The sequence below is a fragment of the Petaurus breviceps genome, unplaced genomic scaffold, assembly GCF_028583685.1.
Source record: "Petaurus breviceps papuanus isolate PSGF00001 unplaced genomic scaffold, PetGlider_PUasm1.0 38, whole genome shotgun sequence".
Lineage (NCBI taxonomy): Eukaryota > Metazoa > Chordata > Mammalia > Diprotodontia > Petauridae > Petaurus > Petaurus breviceps.
In genome coordinates, this window is record NW_027186304.1 from 67,321,111 (window position 1) to 67,342,314 (window position 21,204).

General features: G+C 37.3%; 1 protein-coding gene across 3 annotated transcripts in view; it reads left to right on the forward strand.

Moving 5' to 3' along the window:
* The first annotated feature begins 855 nt into the window (after window positions 1-855).
* UBXN2B (UBX domain protein 2B) overlaps window positions 856-21,204 on the forward strand; it is a 50,644-nt gene continuing 30,295 nt past the window's right edge. The window contains exons 1-4 of one of the 3 annotated variants that reach the window (XM_069099988.1): window positions 856-1,347; window positions 8,515-8,621; window positions 18,719-18,878; window positions 19,729-19,812. In XM_069099988.1, the coding sequence (XP_068956089.1) occupies window positions 1,189-1,347; window positions 8,515-8,621; window positions 18,719-18,878; window positions 19,729-19,812 (510 nt within the window). In that variant the 5' untranslated portion in view covers window positions 856-1,188. The remainder of the gene's footprint in view (window positions 1,348-8,514; window positions 8,622-18,718; window positions 18,879-19,728; window positions 19,813-21,204) is intronic. The other 2 variants (XM_069099987.1, XM_069099986.1) reach the window with 2 other exon arrangements.

Consider the following 21,204-nt stretch of genomic DNA (forward strand, 5'->3'; position numbering starts at 1 on the left):
CTTATTTAATGTCTGTGTCTTCATCAACTAGTACAGCACCTGGCAGACAGAAGACATTTAATAAATGCTTGTTGATTAAAAGGACAAAAAAATAATGTAAGCTCATTGAGAGTTGGGTTTCTTTTTTTTTTTTTTGTATTGGTATCTCCAGAGCCTAGATTAATTACGTTTGGCACATAATTACTTGTTGATTGGTGGGTGATTGATTTTGGTGAAGACTAGGAGATATCAAATACCTTCTCAATCAGGAAGATTAATCCAAAGGCTTAATTCATGGTCATGTGTTTTGCATTTTTGTCTGAGACCTTTTGTGGCAACATAATGTATCTAGAACTATCCCCGAAGAAATAATGTTTATGCTAGACAAAAATGATTGCTTTATTATTACCAGAGGCCCACATCATAAGCTAGAAACTATCACGAGGCTTGGTCCTTGCTTCCAGTATAGAAGCATGTGCCTTGAAATCAGTTGAGGGGTTCTCTTTGTAAAAAAAAAAAAAAAATATATATATATATATATATATATATATATACATGTATATATACACATATATACACGATTGTATTTCAATGTAATTGGTTACTCCCGTAATAAAAATATTACTCTGAGGAGTTCAGAAGCTTTACCAGACTGATAAAGGTGACATCCAAAAAGGTTAAGAACCTCTGCTCCAGAAGGTGAAAGCAGTCAAGCTCAGGAGCGGGGAGGTCCACGAACACAGGAATTCTTGGTCCGGATGAATTCCCATCTGCCCACCTCCCTGCCCCACACTTCGCCCACAAAGCGCCACCTTTCGGAGCACCAGCAGCCCAAGTGGGGCAGGAGCCCGGCGGGGGCGGGGCCACGAGGCAGGTGGGGTGACGTAAGAGTTTGCTGGGTGTCCCCCAGCCGTTCCAGGAAGGAGAAGCCTGAGCTCTGTACTACGCTTCCTTCCCACCCACTCCGGAAAAAAAGTGGGGAAACCGACCCTAGGAGAGGGAGCGGTCGCTGAAGATTCCTGTGCTTACCAGCTCCTCCAGCGGGCGGGGAGGAAGGAGAGGCCCTGACGCGGGGAGCAGGTGCGTCCTCGCGCCGGGGTGGCGGCGGTTGCCTAGGTAACACGCTCCCCGGAAGTCCCCTGAGCCTCGAGGAAGGCGAGCCTGACCCGCGGGGGGCACCTCCTGCGGCTGCTACGGTCCCAGCGGAAGATGGCGGAGGGCGGGGCAGCTCGCCCGGGCGAGGACCGGGAGGAGGAAACGGTGGCGGCCCCGGCCTCGGCCCCGCCGACCCCGGGTGGGCATCGCCAGGAGAAGAGGCCCTCGGGGTCGCGGGCAGGGCCCAGGCCACCCACCGCCCGCGATTTGCAGGTAGGAAGGAAAGGAACGCCCGGGCAGCCTCGGCTGCGCCAGGCCCAGCGGGGGGGAGGGGGAGGTCCCTCCCATCCCTCTCCCCCGGTGCACCGGGCGGGGGCTCGAGCTCCAGTCTGGCTCGGAAATTCACCTTCCCACCCACTTTCCCCATCTCGGCTGCCCCTCCGGACTCCTGCACTTTACTTTAATTACCCTTCCCATGCCGCCTCGGGCAGAAAAGAGGGCGGGGGCTTGGGGTCGAAGTGCTGGTTCTGGGGGAGGACTGAGCGTTAGAGGAACCAGTGAGGGAGGCCGGGCCGGAGTTTCTCCTTAGGTCCCCAGCCTTTTCCATTGTCACCTCGGAAAGGCACCGTCGCCTGCTACAATCCTTGTGTCAGAATGCATGAGGGACAATGTTACCCCGTGAAAGTTAAAACTTTGTGGAAATTAGATCCCGGACCTCATTTTCTCATCTCTTCGGCCAATCTCTTCCCCTACTTCCCCTCCACTCTCAGCCTGTTTTATCTCCTTATGCTGTAGCAGCAGTTCTTTTGCAATATTTGGTGGCCCCAATTTCATGGTTTCTCCGGTGTTCTACAAATTTTATCCAGAAGAAAACCTTCATGTAGAAGATGTACATATAGAAGGAAGCATGGGAACTTAAAAAAAGGAAAATCTTGGATTTTCTACAGCCCTGGACTATTCTAAAGAGCTCAGATTTTAATAAGTATTAAGGGGCTTTCCTAGATAGCCTTTTGTTTCTTCCGTCTTAATAGGTGATGATGGTTATAACTTGACCTCTTTTCCTTGTGAGGTTGTTGAGTGATAGCGTAGTCGATAAACAAACATATATTAATGTCTGTTGTGTGGCCGGCTGGGGATATATGTAAGCAAAAGACCGTTCCTGCCTTAATGAGAGAGACAAATATGCACAAACAAGCTATATACCGGAAAAATAGGAAATAATTAAAAGAAGGAAGGCATTAGGATTAAGAGGGGTTGGAAAAGGCTTTCTGTAGCAGAAGGTATTTTGGTTGGGACCTAAAGAAAGCGGCTGACAGAAAAGTAGTGGATGGAGTAACTTCTGCTCAGGAAGGTCTGAGTTCAAAGCCCACTATTGAATTAATTAGCTCAGTGACAGTCTGAGCCTCTATAGAGCCTTTCACCATGCTGATAAATTTAGAGAAATAAAGTGAAAGTATGTGTGAGACTTAAAAACAGTTGAGAGAAACATGGTTGGACTGGAAAACATCCTTGAGAGAGAGAAACAATTTGATACTGTAGAGTTGTTAAATACAAATGCCGTGTCTACAAAAACTAGCGCCTTAATAAACTTCAATGCTTTACCTGCTGTGCTAGGCAAATTTCAGTAAACACATGGTTGTTTTCCATCCTTGAAAATCTGTATTTTAGGAAAGAACATTCGATCTAGATCAGTAATTCATGTTAGAAATAACTACAATTTTTAAGTGAAAAAATCTTTAGTCGATTCATAATCTCATTACTGTATATATATATATATACACACATATATAATTATTCTTTTCAACTCATCCATCCCTTTTCATCACATGCAATTCTAGTTACATCCTGCCATAAACCTACCTTAGAGTATCGAAGTCACTGAAGACCCACAGTTACTACTCACTTTCACTATGATTGTCACATTTACTTTGCAAATAATATATTTCATACATTCCTTGGATGCTTTTACACCATTCCTTGTGTAATTCTACATTCCGTTTATCAATTTAAAATGTTTTATTGATACATTTCATTTTTTACACCAAAATTACTCCTAAGTAACATTTACCCCTTCTTCCATAATACTCTTCCTTTTATTAAAAAATTAAACAAAACTGATTTAGCAACCAGCCTCACACCATAAAGAGAATTAATATTCTGTACCTATAGTCCACCAACTCTAAGAATGAGGATATTCCAACATTAGTTCTCAGTAAATAATGTTAGTTACTGTATTTGGTCTGAATTACGTTGTCTTCATTTACATTATAATCATCTCTTTTACATTATATTCTCCTTATAATCATTTCTTTATTACATATCTGTTCTTACAAGTTTTCCCAGGGTTCTCTGAATTCCTCACATTCATCATTCCTTACAGCTCAGTAATATTTTTATAATATTCAAATAATATATCCAGTTGTTTTTCCCATTACCCTTTGGACAACTTGCAATTTTGATTCTTTGAAGTCAGAGAGATAAATTAGGAAGACATTGCAATGATGTCCTGTACTAAGGTGGTGGCTGTGTGAATGGCAAGAAAGAAATAGAAGCTATTTTGTGGAGATAGAAAAGCAAGATTTGTCAGCATATATGACTGCATATAGTGCGTGAGAAGTAGAGGGAGAAGTCAAGATTATGGACTTTGGAGACAAGAAGGATGGATGGTGGTACCTTCTCTAAAAATAGAGACGAGACGTTTGGTAGGAATATAGGTTGGGGGTAAGGAGTATGTTGAATTCTTTTTATGGAGTTTGAGACATCTTTGGGACATTCAGTTTGAAATGTTCAACAAGCAGTTGGTTATATTAGATATATTGATCTATGAGTCATCTGCATAGAGATGTTAATTAAACTCTTGGGAGGTGATGAGGCTACTTAAGGGAGGGTTTAGATAAATAAGAGTGGGATAATATATGTAAAGTGAATCAGTGAGACACAGATGATAGGTCAGCAAAGGAGACTGAGAAGAAGGGTAGTCAGACTGGTAAGAGAACAGAGAGAGAGCATTGTCGTGAAAACCTAGAAAAGAGAGAATATATCAACCTCAGACCTTATAGAGCAATTGAGAAGGATGGAGACTGAGAAAAGACCATAGAACAACCATAAATGGTTGTTAACTTTGGAGAAAGTAGTTTTAGTTGAGTGATGAGGACATAGGCCAAACTGCAAAAGGTTGAGAAATGAGTTAGAAGAGTGGAGAGACTAGTTTAAATAATATATTATTAAAGTTTTGTTGCATGATTGTTAAGGTATCAGTTTACTATTTTTTTGTGAAGATGTATAATGAAGGGAAGCCAGTAGGCTTCCAGTAGACTTCCCAAAGCAGAGCATTCCACTTTTAGGTATCTCTGATTATTAGAAAGTGTGCTGTTATATTGAATCTAAATCTGCCTGCTTCCAATGAATCCCTATTCTTCTAATTTTGCCCTCTGGGCCAAAGCAGATTTAAGTCTAATCCTTCTTCCTAGGAACAACCATTCATCTTGAAGAAGGCTGTCACATCCCCTAAATCTTTTCTTCTTGTGGCTAAATTTCCTCTGTTCCTTCAACCAGTCATCTTACAGTATAATTTTAAGACTATTTGCCAGCCTTTTTACTAAACATGCTCCAACTGATCAATTTCCTAATTAAAATGTGATACCCAGGACTGAATATAATACTCCAGATACGTTCTTATGAGGAAGGAGTGCCAGCAGCATTCATTTGGTAGAGGACGTCCTTCATATGGCTACTCGAAACAATTTTCCTAATATACCAGACTGTAAAACCTTACAATGCTATGATTCCATTATGCTATAAACATAGTTATGTCGCTCAATTTATTTTTATTTTTGTAACTTGGCATTTTGCAATTATATATCAAATATATAGGAACTTGCTATTTAAAGAATCTTTGTAGTGAATATTTTTCAAGCAAAGAAATTTTCTGTTTACTCCCTAATTTATTTTCTAAGTTCTAATTTTTGGGGTATTGTGTTTTATTAAAGCAGGGCATAGCAATAGAATGAAATTTTGCAGTCTACCAAGTCTCTATCATACTTAATTGCTGTAGCCTAGTTAAAAAAAATTTCCCTTTTAAGACTGTATTTTGCATAAATTATGACTTCATCACTTTTAAATTACCATCATTTTCTTATGACATAAGATGAAAGTGATTTAATCCAGGAATCTGATTCACTGTGGGAAACTACAATAAAGGAGTAAGTGTTTAGTATAGTTTTAGTAATAACCCATTCCTTCTCAACTTCTCCAGCAGGCTGCATCCTCAGTCATAGCTGTCCCCAAGCCCTCAAATATTCAACCTATCCTTTATCAGCTATTTTCTTCCACATTGCCCTCAAACATTCTCAGGTCTCCCGATCCTTAAAAACCTTTCCTAGACCCTTCTATCTCTTAAAACTATCATCCTCTGTCTCCACTACCTTTTTCAGCTAAAGTACTTTTAAAAGTTGCCTGTGCTTGCTGCCTCTACTTCCTTTCCTGTCATTCACTTCTCTGCAATCTGGCTTTCAACTGAAATGACTCTCTTCAAATGAACAAAGATCTCTCACTTGCCTAATATGATGGTTTTTTCTTAGTCCTAATCCTTCTCAAGAGACCTGTCAGATTTGATCCTATGAACCACTTTCCTCTGTGGGTTTTCATGACACTATTCGCTCCTAGTTATCCTCCTACCTCTCTGGCTGCTCCTTCTTAGTCTCCTTTGCTGCCTTTTTATGCACACCATACCCCCTAATTGTGGATGCTCTTCAAGGTTTTTTCTTGGGCCTTCTCCCTCTATTCTCTGTAATCTCATCAGCTCCCATGGGTTTAACTGTCATCTTTATACAGCTGATTGTCATCCATATATCCAGCCCTAATCTTTCCTGTTGAGTTTCAGTTCCATATTTTTGTTGTCACTGAGTCATTTCAGTCATGTTTGTGTGACCTCATTTGGGGTTTTCTTGGCAAAAATACTGAAGTGGTTTGTCATTCCTTCTCTAGCTCATTTTACAGATGAGGAAACTGAGACAAAACAGGGTTAAGTGACTTGCCCAGGGTCACACAGCTAGGAAATGTCTGAGGCTGAATTTGTATGCAGGTCTTCCTGACTACAGGGTGAACACTGTATCCACTGTGCCAGCTAGCTGTCCATATTATCATTACCATTTCCTTCTGGACATATAAAGTTGGATATTCTGGAGACTCTCAAACTCACTTAAAACAGAATTCATCCTCTTTTCTCCAAAAACTCTTCTCTTAAAAAAAAAAAACTTTCTTATTTGTGAAAGACACTGCCATCTTTCCAGTCAATCAGGTTCATAATCTGAGCATTTTCTTCACTTCTTCACTCTTCCTCACCCATTTGGAGTCTTCCTTGGGAACTAACTAGCTGTGTGAATTTGGACAAGTCACTTCTCTAGGCCTTAGTTTCTTCCCTGGTTAAGTAGGGAAGTTTGAGTAGATCTCTAAGGCTTCTCCCAGCACCAGAGTTCTATTTTCAGGTTTTCAAAAAATATTTGTGTGTATGCACACACATATACATGTATGTATATGTATAAATACACTTATGTATGCATGTGTATATACATATATGCACATACATATAAAACCTTTTTGAACTTCAAATTCAAAAACAAATTTATCTTTATTTTCATTTGTAGATAGTTGGATCCATTCACTCTACATATATTTGTTAAGCAGTGACTCTGTATGTACTCTGCCAGGTGCTAGGGCTGCAATGATGAAAAAAACTGACATAGGCCCTCCGTGCAAAGAGTTTATTTTATGTTTGGTTGGAAGAGGCATAAGAGATGTACATAGATAAGTAGTATGCAGTGTTGGGAATGGTAGGGACAAAGTACTCTAGGAAAATTTAAAGAGGTAAGGAACGTTTTTACCTGGTAGAATAAGGAAAGGCTTATGGAGGCGATAACACCAAAGCTCAAGTGAGAAATGTTTTGAAAGGTGTGAGGGAGGTGTGAGAAAGGTCAGGTTTGGTGTGTCAGGTTTGGTAAACAGTTAGTAGTCCCAAATAGATAGAACACAGAGTACTTACTCACCTTTTTTGCTTTGCTGTTGTAGTAGCCTTCTGTGGTCTTTCCATCTCTTTATCCCCACTTAAATTCATCTTTCATACAGGACAGGACTGACCATGACATTTTTTTTTTCACTTAGTAAACTCAAATGGCTCCCTTAGACTGAAATTTAAACAACTTAGTTTGGTTTTAAAGCCTTTTATAACACAGTCCCAACCCACATTTGTAGTCTCTATACATATTACTCCCCTTCTCATCCTGTAGTGCCCAGCCAAACTGGCCTTTTTGCTCATTGTATCACAGGATACTTCATTTCCCACTTCCATGCCTTTCCCCTAACTATCTTCCATTGTTAGAATTCATTTTCTCCTTACCTCTAAGTTTTAGAGTCCTTACAAGTTTCTTTTCAGGCTCAACTCAAGCATCCCCAAATTATCTCATATTTATTTTGTATGTATTTATAGGTACATGTTGGTTCCTCCAATAGAATGTGAGCTACTTGAGGGCAGGTGTAATTTTATTTTCTGTACTTTATCCTCAGTGCCTGATTCATGATAAATGTTTAATAATACCAGTTGACTTATTGAAGGTGAAATAGGACTAGTAAATTAAGTGGTAGGTAGATTGGGGAGGTACTTAAATGTCTGCCAACCTTAAAGGTTTCTTAGAGAAATTTTGAAAGATTTTTTTGAGCATAGGAGTACATGGTAAGATTTGTCCCCTAGGAAGTTTCTTATTTCGGCAGCTATGTGAAAGAAAGGGGGGAAATTGAAGGTAGAGAGATCAATTAGGAGGCTGCTGCAGCATTTTAAGCATGAAGTGGTTGTCTGAACTAGGCTATGTGGTGAGATGCTTGTATATTATTTATAACTACATATGTTATTAAATTCTTAATTGTTTTCTTAAACTTAAATGTAAATGATATAGTATGATTACTAAATAAAGTATAAGGAATTGAACAATTTGGTGTTATCTATACTTCAGTAATTTAACTACACAGTTAAATGATTTTGTGGAGTTTAAGAAAAAAAAATCTAGAAAAAAATTTACAAAGGCATTGAGAAGAGTAAAAAGTTCTTTTATTAAAAGTAATATTCTCACTTTTAGTGTTTGGAAGCATTAAACAGGAAAGTGAATATAATAGAATTTTTATTTTTTTTTTCTCATGGTATATTCCTAAACTAACCCATTAAGTAGTAATTCTATTTCTATATTAAAGAAAAATGTCCCTCTCCTCCCTTATAGACAGGGTCAAGTATTCATGTTCTGATTGAAAAGGAACCTTTACCACTTCATTAGTAATAGATATTTGTGTGTGTGTGTGTGTGTGTGTGTGTGTATGTGTTTGACTTTCTACTTGACCAGAAAAGTTTATTTCTGATGTTACATATTTTTACAACAAACCTTTTCCATCTTGTAGTTGGCATTAGCAGAATTATATGAAGATGAAGTTAAATGCAGATCATCATTTCAATCTGATAAACCGAAAGCTAAAGTATTTAAGAGCCCAAGAACACCACCTCAAAGGTAAGTGTTCTTTAAGTTCTGTAATATTTTATTATTAATCTTAAGTTTGCAATAAGTTTAGAGGTTTAGACTAGAAAAAATAACTTCCAAGTCACTTTTCATTAAAGTATGATAAACACGAGTCATCCTAGTACCTTAAATTTTTTTTTTTTTAAGCAATTGGGGTTAAGTAACTTGCTCAAGGTTACACAACCAGTTATTTCTGGGTGAGTGCTAAGTGTCTGAGCCCGGATTTGATCCCAGGTCATTCCAACTCTGGGGCTGGTGCTCTTACTCACTGTGCTGCCTGGCTGCCCCACCTTAAATTTTTATGTATGTTTTAGTATTATTTCCTTTAGGCAACATATTGTTGCATTGTTTTTTAATCCGTTCAGTAATCCCCTTTCCTTTGGATATCAGTCAATCAGTTAACATTTATTGAGTGTCTTCTATGTGTCCAACACTGCAAGTATTATGAAAACTTGACTCCTTTGCCTTCCTTCTTATTCTAGATATTATTGTTCTGTGATTGCTCCCTCCTTGTTATTCTGATTTTGTTTTTTCTCACTTAATATATATAGCTCAAATTAAATTATTCTACTCAAGCTTCATTCAGTAGTTAACCCAAAAATATTATTGTTGTTTTTAATTCCTCTGTGGTAATTAAATTGAAAGAACCATTTCTTTCCACATTTGTAAAATATACCTGTCACTTAAACATGTATTAGCCATACTACATGAACAGTTAAATGCCACAAAGAGATGATAGTCCCCAAAGCCTCAGGAATAGCAGTTTTCCCAGTGTCCTGTATCTGCTTCCAGATTAGTCCTTGCAACATTAATTAAGGTTGTAACTCTGTGGATAAGGAGCCTGCCATCTCCAACAACAACCACCAATGACTAGCCACCACTGACAAGGCAGGCAAACCAGGCTACCTGAAGCAGCCAAGCACCCTGAGGCAGAAAACAGGAGGTACCAAGTGCCAGGTGAATCAGAGCACCTGACCACTGAATGCTCTTAGAATGTGGAGAAGATAAACTAGGATCTAAAGTTTTAGAGCCTCATAAACACCAGTGTTCATCTAGAGATCACTAGCCCTTCTTCCTACCTGACCTTTGCAAACATGATTAGAGGGAGCCATCCTTTTGGAAAAAGGTCTCAACTTTTCTACTAGCACCAACATCAGTTTCTAGTCATTAACAAATAAGTAAACCCAAGATGCCAGAGATCATCAGTACCATATTGACCACTCACCCTACTTCTAGCCTAACTCTTGCATGCTATGAGTTCAATCCATTTGCAATCTGCCCTTTATTGTAAGTATTTTGGGGAAATTTTCTTATCTGAGTTCCTGAAATACCTTTTCATTGTAGCTTGGTGCTACAGAATGAATATTAATTTTGGAATAAGGGTATTAATTTTTGAGTAAGGAGGGACCTGTTCTCTAGCCACTTAACCTCTCTGAGCCTCAGTTTCTTGATCTCTACAGTGAGAATAATATCTGTAGTATCTACCTCCTGCAAAGGGTTGTTGTAATAAGAGATCATGTGAAAATATGTAGATCCTAGAGGAGAAATCCTAAACCTCTGGTAAGACATTGAGGACAGGCTGTTCCAGCTAGACTTGTTTTAATGTTCCCAATATATTCCTCTGACATCCTGTTACATAGAGGGAAATAAGGTTATGCAAAACTAAACAACATATCAGAGAAAGTCCAACATCATATACAGTATCATACATAAGCTCTCCCTACTTCTGCAAAGGAGCAAAGGAAGGTAGCTTCGTCTTTAGGGCCAAGCTTGGTCATTATAATTTTACAGCATTCAATTTCAGTTGTTCTCTTATTGCTGTGCTTTCCATTACATTATTGCAATTGCCTATATTTTTTGCATATGCTGTAGTTGCATATTTTCCTGTATCTGCTTACTTCATTTGGTATCTGTTCATGTAAAAATAATAACAATAATCACTAGCATTTCAAATAATGCTATGTTCTAGGTTCTGTGCTAAGCACTTTGCAGTTATTCTCTCATTTGATCCTCTTTTTTTTTTTGGAGGGGGGAAGGTAAAGCAGTTGGGGTTAAGTGACTTGCCCAAGGTCACACAGCTACTAAGTGTGTCAAGTGTCTGAGACTGGATTTGAACTCAGGTCCTCTTGACTCCAGGGCAGGTGCTCAATTCACTTCACTACCTAGCTGCCCCTCTTTTAATCCTTTTAACAATCCTCTCAGGTAGGTGCTGTTATCCCCATTATAAAGATGAGGAAACCAAGGCAAACAGGTCAGGTGACATACCTACAGTCCCACAGCTAAGTGTCTTAGGCTAGATTGGAACTCAAGTCTTCCTAACTCCAAGCCTGACCTTTTTGTGGTCTGTTATTGAACAAATGAATGTACTTTACTTATGATTGGAAACTAATCTCCATTTGAGAAGAGGATCTTTGTGGTTGACTAAATGAATGTACAGCCTAGGGGTGGAGTAGTATTTATAAGAGGGACTTTGTGATTGATTAAATGAATGTAATGTCCAGGGGTGGAGTAGTACTTGGAGATTATTGAATCACACTTGGTAAATGCTGTATTTTGAATGATGCTGTATTTTGATTCTGTTTGTTCTTAATTTGTCACTGAATAAAATGGAGAGCACCTATGCTGGTATTTTGAACCTTGGGAAGTTGCCTTTGCTTGGCATTACATTATGGCATAGTCAGTAGGATTACAAAGCATAGTGCCTCTGTTTGTTCCAGGATCCATAGCCATTTAGATTGAGATTGTAAGGCCAAGGATCCTGGAGGGGTGGAATGTAATAGTAATGTAATTTAAATATCCCCCTGTTTTGGCTTGGTTTTTGGTTTGATTGTGTTAAAACCCAGAGCTTGTGAATCCCACTTGTGGGATGGACTTGTTGACGTGAAAAGAGAGGGCTGAACTGGGAGGAGCTGGTGATGTAAATTTAGAGAGACACAAGAAAAGAGAGAGGCAGGAGAACTTTTTGGAAGCAGCATCTTGGAGGCAGAGAGAGACAGAGAGGATTGCTGAGGGCCAGTTTGAATTGCCCAGGACTTTTGAGAGCTGCCACCCAGAGCTGCCAAGGACTGAGGAGACATGGCTGTTATGCTGGTACTTTGTCCGTCTGTTTTGCCAGATTTGTTCACTGGCGAAAGACAGTCCTGTTGTTGCAGAGGTCCTGGAACCTTGCTGTTGGTTCTGAAGCCCTGAAGAAGGATTTTCTTGTTGTATGTTTACAGAAATCCTGGAAGGGGGTTTTGCTAATGTTTTCAGGGGTCCTAGGACTGTTGTGCAGACAGAGAATGAATTAATGAAGACACTGGCAATGTATTTTGTGGCCTTGCTAAGCAGTGTCTCCCCAGGAACAAAGATTGCTGAGACCTTGCCTCGGGTCAAGATGAAGAAAAGACCTCTCTTTGGGTATTAAATGCTGTGCTTAAGCTTGTTGTAACTCTGGGGTAGATGGCCTATTCAGTTGTAATCCAAGGGTGGGGAACTTTTGACCTTTTTGTGCTCTGTGATTGAACAAATGAATGTACTTTACTTATGATTGGAAACTAATCTCCATTTGAGAAGAGGGGCTTTGTGATGGACTAAATGAAGGTAGAGCCTAGGGGTGGAGTAGTACTTAGTAGAGGGTCTTTGGAAAATCAATTATAATAGTCCAGGGGTGTGGTGCCTTTGATTGGCATTACAAGTGGCTCAGTGCACTATGGCAATCCCTACCTGCCCCATATAAGTTCATATGTAAGTCTCATCATGATTCTTCCTAGTCATCAATTAAGAGTAGAGTAATATTCATAACATTCATGTACAAAAATTTGTTTCACCATTCCCTAGCAGACAGGCATCTACTTTGTTTCCAGGTAAGTAACCCATGTGTTACATTCATTTCAATTTAGTGGACATCTATTAAGGGCTGTCTGTGTACAGAACACTTTGCTAAACACCAGGGGAGAAGTAAAGATAAAACAGTGCCTGTTTTCATGAAGCCTAAAATCTCGTAGGTAGAGACAATCCAGTTTATAACCATCTTAAATATTAAGTGCATTGGGCTCTGTTTTTATGTATCTTATTTAAGGCTAAAGGGGAAAAGATCATCTCTTGACTGGAGAGATCAGAGACTTTTTGGAGGAATTGGCATTTAATCTGAGATTTAAACAGTGAGATAATATTCCCAAAAACAGAACAGCATGAGCTAAAGTATAGAGGTCAGAAAGTAGCAGCGTCAGGATGGATAACCGTCCATTTTCATTGGAATATAGGATTCATTATACAGAATGTGATTTTGTATAAATGAAAATTATTTCACATAATAAAGCAAATAACAAAATGAACATGCTTGAGAAAAAAGTTGGGAGTACTTTGGTAATCCATTGGAAGGAAAGGCTCAGGAGTTATGCAAATGCTTCTGCTCCATGATGAATCTGAAGAAGCTCTAGGGAACTGGTTTTGGTACCCAGAAAGCTGGGCCTAAAAGAGGCCTATTCCAGTAGAAATTATCTTGATTTCTATAGTCTTCTAATAGGAGAAATGTAATAAAGATTCCATCTGAATGTAAGATACAGTAAGTCCTGAAGAGTTTGAGTAATTTTTAACTATTACATTCTTTACTTTTGAAAGAAAGACACAGATGACCAAAAAAAGATAGTATCTTGAATTCAATTAAAAGTACAATTTCCAAAATATAGATTAGAGTCAGGTATGCAGTCAACCTACGCTGTTATTTCTTTCATTCTACAATGGAAATTGATTTGCTTAAGCCTTTGGTTTTATTTAATTCCATCTATGACCTATAATCATCTCCCTCTATTAGAGTGTAAATAATTTAAAAAAAAAGAAATTGACCCCCAAAACTTTTGTAATTACTATGGCTTAAATATTCCAAATAATTACATGTTTAGGCCACTGTTTTTATGTATTCACTTGACAAATTAAATATTTTGACAATTCCTTTTGAATAATGCTTTAGTTTCAAATTTTAATATTTTACGATTGTGTCTGCATGGAGCTAGTGAGTCAAGTGCTTTAGCTCAAAAAACTTTTTGTTTTGAGGCTATATGTACAGCAGCCAGAAAAAGGTGTGGGTTAATTTGTATGTGGGTGTGTACAGAACTCTACAATATCTGAGTTTAAGCTACTTCAAGTATATGTCATTTCCTTCTGAACCCAAAAAGAGCTATGCCTCTCTTCTGTGTTATGTATATTTCTATGGCTCTGTGGTCTCATTGATTTCAGCAGTCTTTCTAACAGTGCAGACTGTAACCAACACTTCTCATGTAAGCTGTGCTATCCCCAGTCCCCCATTTTACAGGTGAGGAAACTCAAGTTCCTAGTGATGATGAGACCTGTTGGGTTTATGTGTTTTATGAATAAAGAAAAGCTTAATTTCCTTGCATATTAATTAAAGATAATTGCTTACATAATTTTAAAAATTTATGCCCATTTACAAATGTGTGTATGCTATGTTCCTGACACATAGAATTCTTAATTTTGGGAACCAGCAAAAGTAACAATAATAGGTGAAATTTATACAATACTTTTAAAATTTGTAAAAAGCTTATATATATTATTTCATCAGAGTCTCACAGCAGTCTTATATGGTAGGCACTACACATGTTAGTTAGCATTTATTTGTTTTTTATTTTTGGAGGGGGGAGGGTAGGGCATTTGGGGTTAAGTGACTTGCCCAAGGTCACACGGATAATGTCAAGTGTCTGAGGCCGGATTTGAACCCAGGTCCTCCTGATACCAGGGCTGGTGCTTTACTCACTGCGCCACCTAGCTGCCCCTATAGATGTTAGTAAACCCCATTTTCCAGATGGGGGCTATTGTGGCTCAGAGATGTTAAGTGACTAGTCCATGGTTACATAGCTAACATTTATATAACTCTTACAATGTGCCAGGCACTCTGCTAAACATTTTATAATTATTATCGCATTTGATCCTCACAACAACCCTGGCAGGTAGGTGTGATTATTATTGCCGTTTTGCAGATGAAGAAACTGAGGCAAACTGAGATTAGGTGACTTTCCCAGAGTCATAGAAACTAGTAAGTGCCAGAGATGGGACGCAACTACAGGTCTTCTGACTCCCAAGTCTAGCCCTCTATCAGCACTGTACCATGCTGCATGAAAAATACTTCACCCAGACTTCCCTGGCTTCTGACTAGATGACCAAGTATAAGAAATCATTAACTTTGAAGAAACAAGGATTGCATCAGATAGAAAAAAAAAAAACAGTGGTAGCAAAAAGCAAAGAACTTTTTAGGGATGCCATGGAGAAAAAAAACAATAAAGAGATTGCTAAAGAAGGAAAACAGTAAACAAATTAGGAAATAATTCATTACAATAACATGCTTTAGTGTGAAAGAATAAGTACAAGAAATCTCTGGTGCAAGGGAAATTTTGCAATAAATTATGGCTATCAGGATGGAAGAAATTAAAGATCTCAAAGAGACCAAAAAAGGCAAGCAAGATAATAGAGTATTTAAAATTAATAGTAAGAGAGAGCTTATCCAAAATAGATTTCCTGAAGGAAGAAAAGTTTATTTGAAATTTAAAATGTGCAGAGATGGAAAGAAAATTTAAGGAACAAAACTGGAAGATACAATTGGAAGAATGAATACATGACTGTAGAGGGTACCACCATCCTTAGTCCCTCATGCCTGCACCTAGGAGTCATCCTGGATTCCTCACTCTCACCTCACCCAAATCCAATCTGTTGTTAAGGCATGGCAGCCTCACTTTTGCAGCTTCCACCAATACTCCCTCTTCTGTCATTTACTGACATCACTTCAGTAGAAAACCTCACCACCTGAGTTCTGAATTACTGCAATTTTCCTTCTGGTGGGTCTGCTTACTTCAAGCCTCTCCTAACTCTAATCTATCCTCCCTTCAGCCACCAAAATGTAAATCTGATCACATTTCACACAGTCACACAGACACACACTCAATAAACTCCATTGGCTTCCTGTTTCCTCCAGGAGCAAATACAAAGTCCTATGTTTGGCATCCAAAGCCATATATAACCTTGAATCCCCTTTACCTTTCCAAGTCTTCTTACATCTTACTCCCAAACACATACTCTTTAATCTAGTGTCATTGGCCTCCTGGGTTTTCCATAAACAAGACACGCCATCTCTCAGCTCTAGGCATTTTCTCTGGGTGTTCCCCATGCCTGGAATGCTCTCCCTCATCTGTTCCAACTACTAACTTTTCTGATGACCTTAAACTCCCCAACTAAAATCCCATTTTTGCAGAAAGCCTTCCTCTGCCTCCTTCAATTTCAGCACCTCCCTTCAGCTACTTCCTATTTTTCTTACGTATAGCTTGCTCTGCACATTTTTGTTTGCATGTTGTCTCCTTTGGAGTGTAAGCTCCTTGAGCAGGTGGTGGTTGTCTTTTGCCATTTTTTTGTATCCTCCCTACTTACCACAGTACCTGGAACATAGCAGGCCTTAATATTGATTGATTGATGACATTTTATAATCCAAGAAAATTAAGCTCAATAAATAATCTCTATAAAGAGATAATAAAGATTACCAAGAAACAATGTGGTCAAACTTCAGGAATACAGTGGCAAACAACAAGATGTTACTGGCAGCCAGAAAGTCCCGTATATGTTAAGGATAATCAGATCAAGTCACATAAAATGATTATTTGTTTGCCAGAAATCAAAGGTAAAGAGTTGTGATATATTCTGAAAAGCAAAAATCAGATTCATCCTCAAATAACTTAGATTTCATATCTAAGTTTAATCATCAAAGAAAAAAAGGATATTCAAGGAGCGGAATTTGAGTCTTTTCTTTAGGAAAAATAAACTGATGTGAGCAAAAAGCATTTGAGAAACTCATCGAACAATAACCAGAAAGAAAAACTACAAAAGTAAATGAATATAGTTTTCTAAATATTTAATGAAGTCAATATTTGAGGGCTATTGTTAAAATTTTCATAGTTTAAGAGCAATTATAAAAAACAAAAATAACATTTAGACAAATTTCAAAGAGGGTCAAAAGAAAAGGGAGAAGAAAGGAAGAATTTAATTCACGTTTCTTTAATTAGAAGCTGAATTTCCTCATTAGTGAATCAATATTTTGTCAGGTCTAATGCACAGAAGGGGATTTTGTAGGTTCTGACTCCTACCACAGCTCAGTTGATGTAATCACAGATAATGAGACATTAATCATCAGTAATGATCACCAGTGATTGGTTTCATAGTAATAATTATTTTTTCTAAGGCAGTTATGAGTAATTTTGGTAAGAGCCATCTGCCAAGACACAACCTGACCCCTGACCTGATCTTAGAAGTGGGAGGAAGGAAGAAATTTCTTTCTCACCTCCACCCCTCATTGGCCATGGTCTCTAACCCGAAAGTAAAGATACCACCCAGTAGTTAGAGTCAGCTTGAAAAAGTTTGAGGCAGCTACATCCTTCAGACAGACATGGATATAGAAAGCAGTGACCTGAGTTAGAAAGTGACTTTTAGTAGCAGAACCTCTGAAGCAAGGATGAAAGGTGGCTAAAGGCCTGAGACAGAAGAGAGTTAACCCTGGCAATTGAGAGTTGAATATGATGAGGACCAAACAAGGAGAGAAGGGACATCAAGGCCTTGTAATACTGGAATTATGAGTTGCCTTGGCCTCATGTGTTTTCTATGTGTGCCCACTATTCCCACAAATACTAAACATGTTTTAAGGTGAGTATATCCCACTCTTCCAGGGTTTGGGGAGGGAGATGTTCTGTTGCTACCCCTCTTACTGTAGTATCTTAGTAAATACTTTGCTAAGAGCAAATTGTGTCCACTGGCTGATTATTTATGGGAAGCTCTGGTAGAGGCTCATAAACTTTATGTTTAGGAATTTACCTTGAACCTGAGGCTAATAGGACTTCTTTGGGGACCAATCTAGCAATGTTAGTTTGAGTTGGGGAAGCATACCAGAGAGGTTTGCTGTATCCAGAAAGGGAGATGGTGGAGATAACCTGAGGCTTATCAAGGCAGAGTATGAGCAATAGCAGTACCTGGGGTGGGTGTGGGGGTTGGGTACTTCAGTATTGGAGCACATACATAGGTTAATAGCTCCTCTATAGAATCAAGACTGAAAAAGATAAGTGAGAACAGAGCAGCAGTGTTAGACTGGGGAAACCAGGGGGAATGGAAGAGCTAGAGATCATTGTCAGGACAAAGAACGAGTTTAGGAGGAATGAGTCAAAGAGAGAGATGAAAGGGCAGGCAATTATGATCAGACAGGGACATTTCAGAGTTCAGGATCTTGGAGATAACATAGTAATAGATGAAATTTTTGGGTAACAGTTACCTTGAAGATGAGTCACCAACTTTGAGTGACTCAATTGGAATGAAGACATGTCTTGAATGTTCAGAAATGATATATCAGGGTACTCAAGATCAAAGGGTTGAACCATCAGCATTGAAATATTGAAATCCCCAAGTGGAAAGGCAGGCAGAGCAAGGATCTGAACTCTTTTATAAGACTGAGAGCATGAGTCTGAAAGGATAGGAAGTTGTAAATATTTCATACCTATTCAATAAAATATTGGCCTTTTTTTTGATTTAATGTCTTTTTCTAGTTCCTCAGAAAAAGTACAATCTTGAATTAAATTTAATCTTTAAATCTTGCCTTGGTATTAAACTCTTAAGTTAGTTTCTGATAATCTGAATTTTTAACTTTGGCTTCCATAACTTTCTTACATAATTTTACATGTCTGTATACACACAGTGTCACTTACCTAAGCTTTAGCACCAAACATCTGAATAAAAACAAAAAAATAGATATACTACTAAAGAGTTGCATAATTTCACCTTTTCTGATGGTGTTTTCTATCCCATGTCAGTCTGTGTCCTCTGCCAGCTCTCTACCCATTTTGTAAAGTCAGAAAATAATTCATTGTTCTTGTTATTTTCATCACAGACTTTAATAAACGTTATTGTACATTAATAGGGTTCCAAGAAAATCAATGAAATGACTCTTACTTTACAGATGGATTGGTTATAGGTTAAGATTTGATAATATGATGGAAAATTAGGTGTTTTCATTAAAACATAGTTTACTTCTACTATTAATAGTTTCTAACCATAGACAATATTTAAAGGTTATACTCAGGTGAACATGAGTACAGTGGACTACATATATCAGGACCTTCAAAGACAACTGGAAAAATCGTGAATGAACTTTTCAAAGAGGCAAAGGAACATGGAGCAGTTCCTCTGAATGAAACCACAAGAGCTTCAGGTGATGGTAACAAATCTAAGGTAAGTGACAAATATCATGTTTTTAATTAGAATTTAAATGAAATCTAGAAGTTTACAAGGTTTGCACTTTGATTACTTGCTCTACTTTTGTAATCTTTGTGCATTATAATGCAGGATCTTTATACTTGTTTATTCATTTCTTTATACATGTATATTTCATTTTTTATTCTATTAAGAATTTTAAATAACTTCTTCTCAGTGTTGAAGAATAGGTAATAGAATTATGTGGTCTCAAGAAGAGAATATTAAGTATTAATCAGTAACCATCTTCAAGAATATGAATTACAAATATAAGGTAGCTGAATTCATTATGCATGCCATGTTTTTAACTCATAAACTAAATTACTTTAAATTTAAAAAGCTGCAGATATAGCTGAGGCATCACATTCAAATAAAAGTATTTTTAAAGGTAAGTTCAATGCCTGTTCCTCAATATAACATGTAAAACCACATGTAAAATTGGAGCTTTTCCTGTGGTATCTCTTTAAAATTTGATTGAGGAATTTATTCCTTATAAAACCATTACTTTTAAAGTTTTGTGATAAATTTAATTTGATGTACTATACATTTAATATGTAAATATCAGTGTTTATCCCATTCCCTTTTCTGTGTTTAAGATTACTTTAACTGGATCATCAGCTTTTAAGTCTTTTGGTTTTTCCTCCATAGAAAAATTAACTTATTGCCTTATCACATTAGTTCTTTATACCACAAGACCTCTGGTCTAATATTAAGCTTCCTTATTAATGAGATAAATAAGCCTAATTATAAATAATCTAGTTCATAAATGGTTGTATTAATTAACATTGAAACTAAATTTTTAGCTTACATATAAATTTAATTTTTTTAGTCATTTTTGGGTGGTGGATATCGATTGGGTGACTCCTCTCGAAAGAGATCAGAATATGTCTATGGAGAAAATCAGCTACAAGATGTAAGTGAAATATTTGAAATTTACAAATTTTTAAAAATTGACTTCTAGTTATCAGTATTTTATAGTTCAAAGAATATCGTGATTGTACTTTAGATAGAAGATTTTTTTTTGTTTGGTTAGGGATTTGGGGGATTTTTATATATTTAAGAACGTTTATAGTATTTTTAAATTTTTCACAGGATTTTAGAATCATATATTTACTTCTGGAAGATAGTAATGGTCTTCTATTCACAAAATCATTTCATTCCCCTGTCATTTTACAGATGAGGCCAAGGAGGATAAGTGACTTGCTAAAGATCATAATGGGAATATGTGGAAAAGTTAGAATTTGGAATTTAGGCCTTTTACTACAAACCTAGTACACTTTTCATTACACTACACTCTTCTTATAAAACCTTATTTTGAATCCTTACCACTAACTCAGTCTTATTCTTTTTAGAATTGTTCAAAGTAAAATTTATACCGAAGAATAGCTTTTAAGCTATATACTGTCCAAGTCTGTGTTATTTATTTATTCATTATTGATTGAGTCCAGTTATAAAGATGAAGGCTTAAATAAGTACTTCCTAATCTTAGGCTACCTATTGATATTGAGGTCCTTCATGGTTTTTAAAGCTGTCATTCCACATATTGGAACTTTAATCTTGATCTGCTTTATCTCTGTAGAAAACTCTACCAAGATCCTAAATAAAACTCAGAACATTATTGCAAAGATATTTCAAAAAATACAAAGAGAAGAAAAAAAAACTAATATTTTTAAGTTGTATGAATAAATTAACAAAAATGTTTAGGAAAGATCATTTACAAATATCTTATAATATTGCAAAAGACAGAAACTCCAGCTATTCGAATCAATTACAACAATTTTTGAAGAAATAACAACTAATATTCATATAGCACTTTTAAAGTTTGTGAAGTTGTGCGTGTGTGTGTGTGATTTGATCTTCACCACAACTCTATGAAATAAGTGTTGTAGTTATGATCCTCATTTAACAGCTGAGGAAATGAACTGAGAAAGTTTAAATGAATTACAAATAGCTAAACCAGTCTCAGTACTTGAACTCAGAACTTAATGATATCAAGACCAGTGTTCTTAGTTGTATTCTAAGGTCTTTAAAGTCACTTCAAACACAAAATCTATTATGCTGAAATATATTTTTAAATTCCTCAATTTCTTGTTTGTAGCAACAAGCTGGTTGATCTCATTTATTAATTATAAGGGTTATTATAGCAGATTGTTAGCTTGCCTTATAGTCTTTTCAACAGTTTGCATCTCCCTACAGTGAAGCTAATAGGAAATAATGTATTATGTATTTAAAGCTGTTCATCCTAGGATCCTAGCTATGAGAAGAGATCTGTTGTCACTGCCTTTTATGCAAATTCCACCATTTA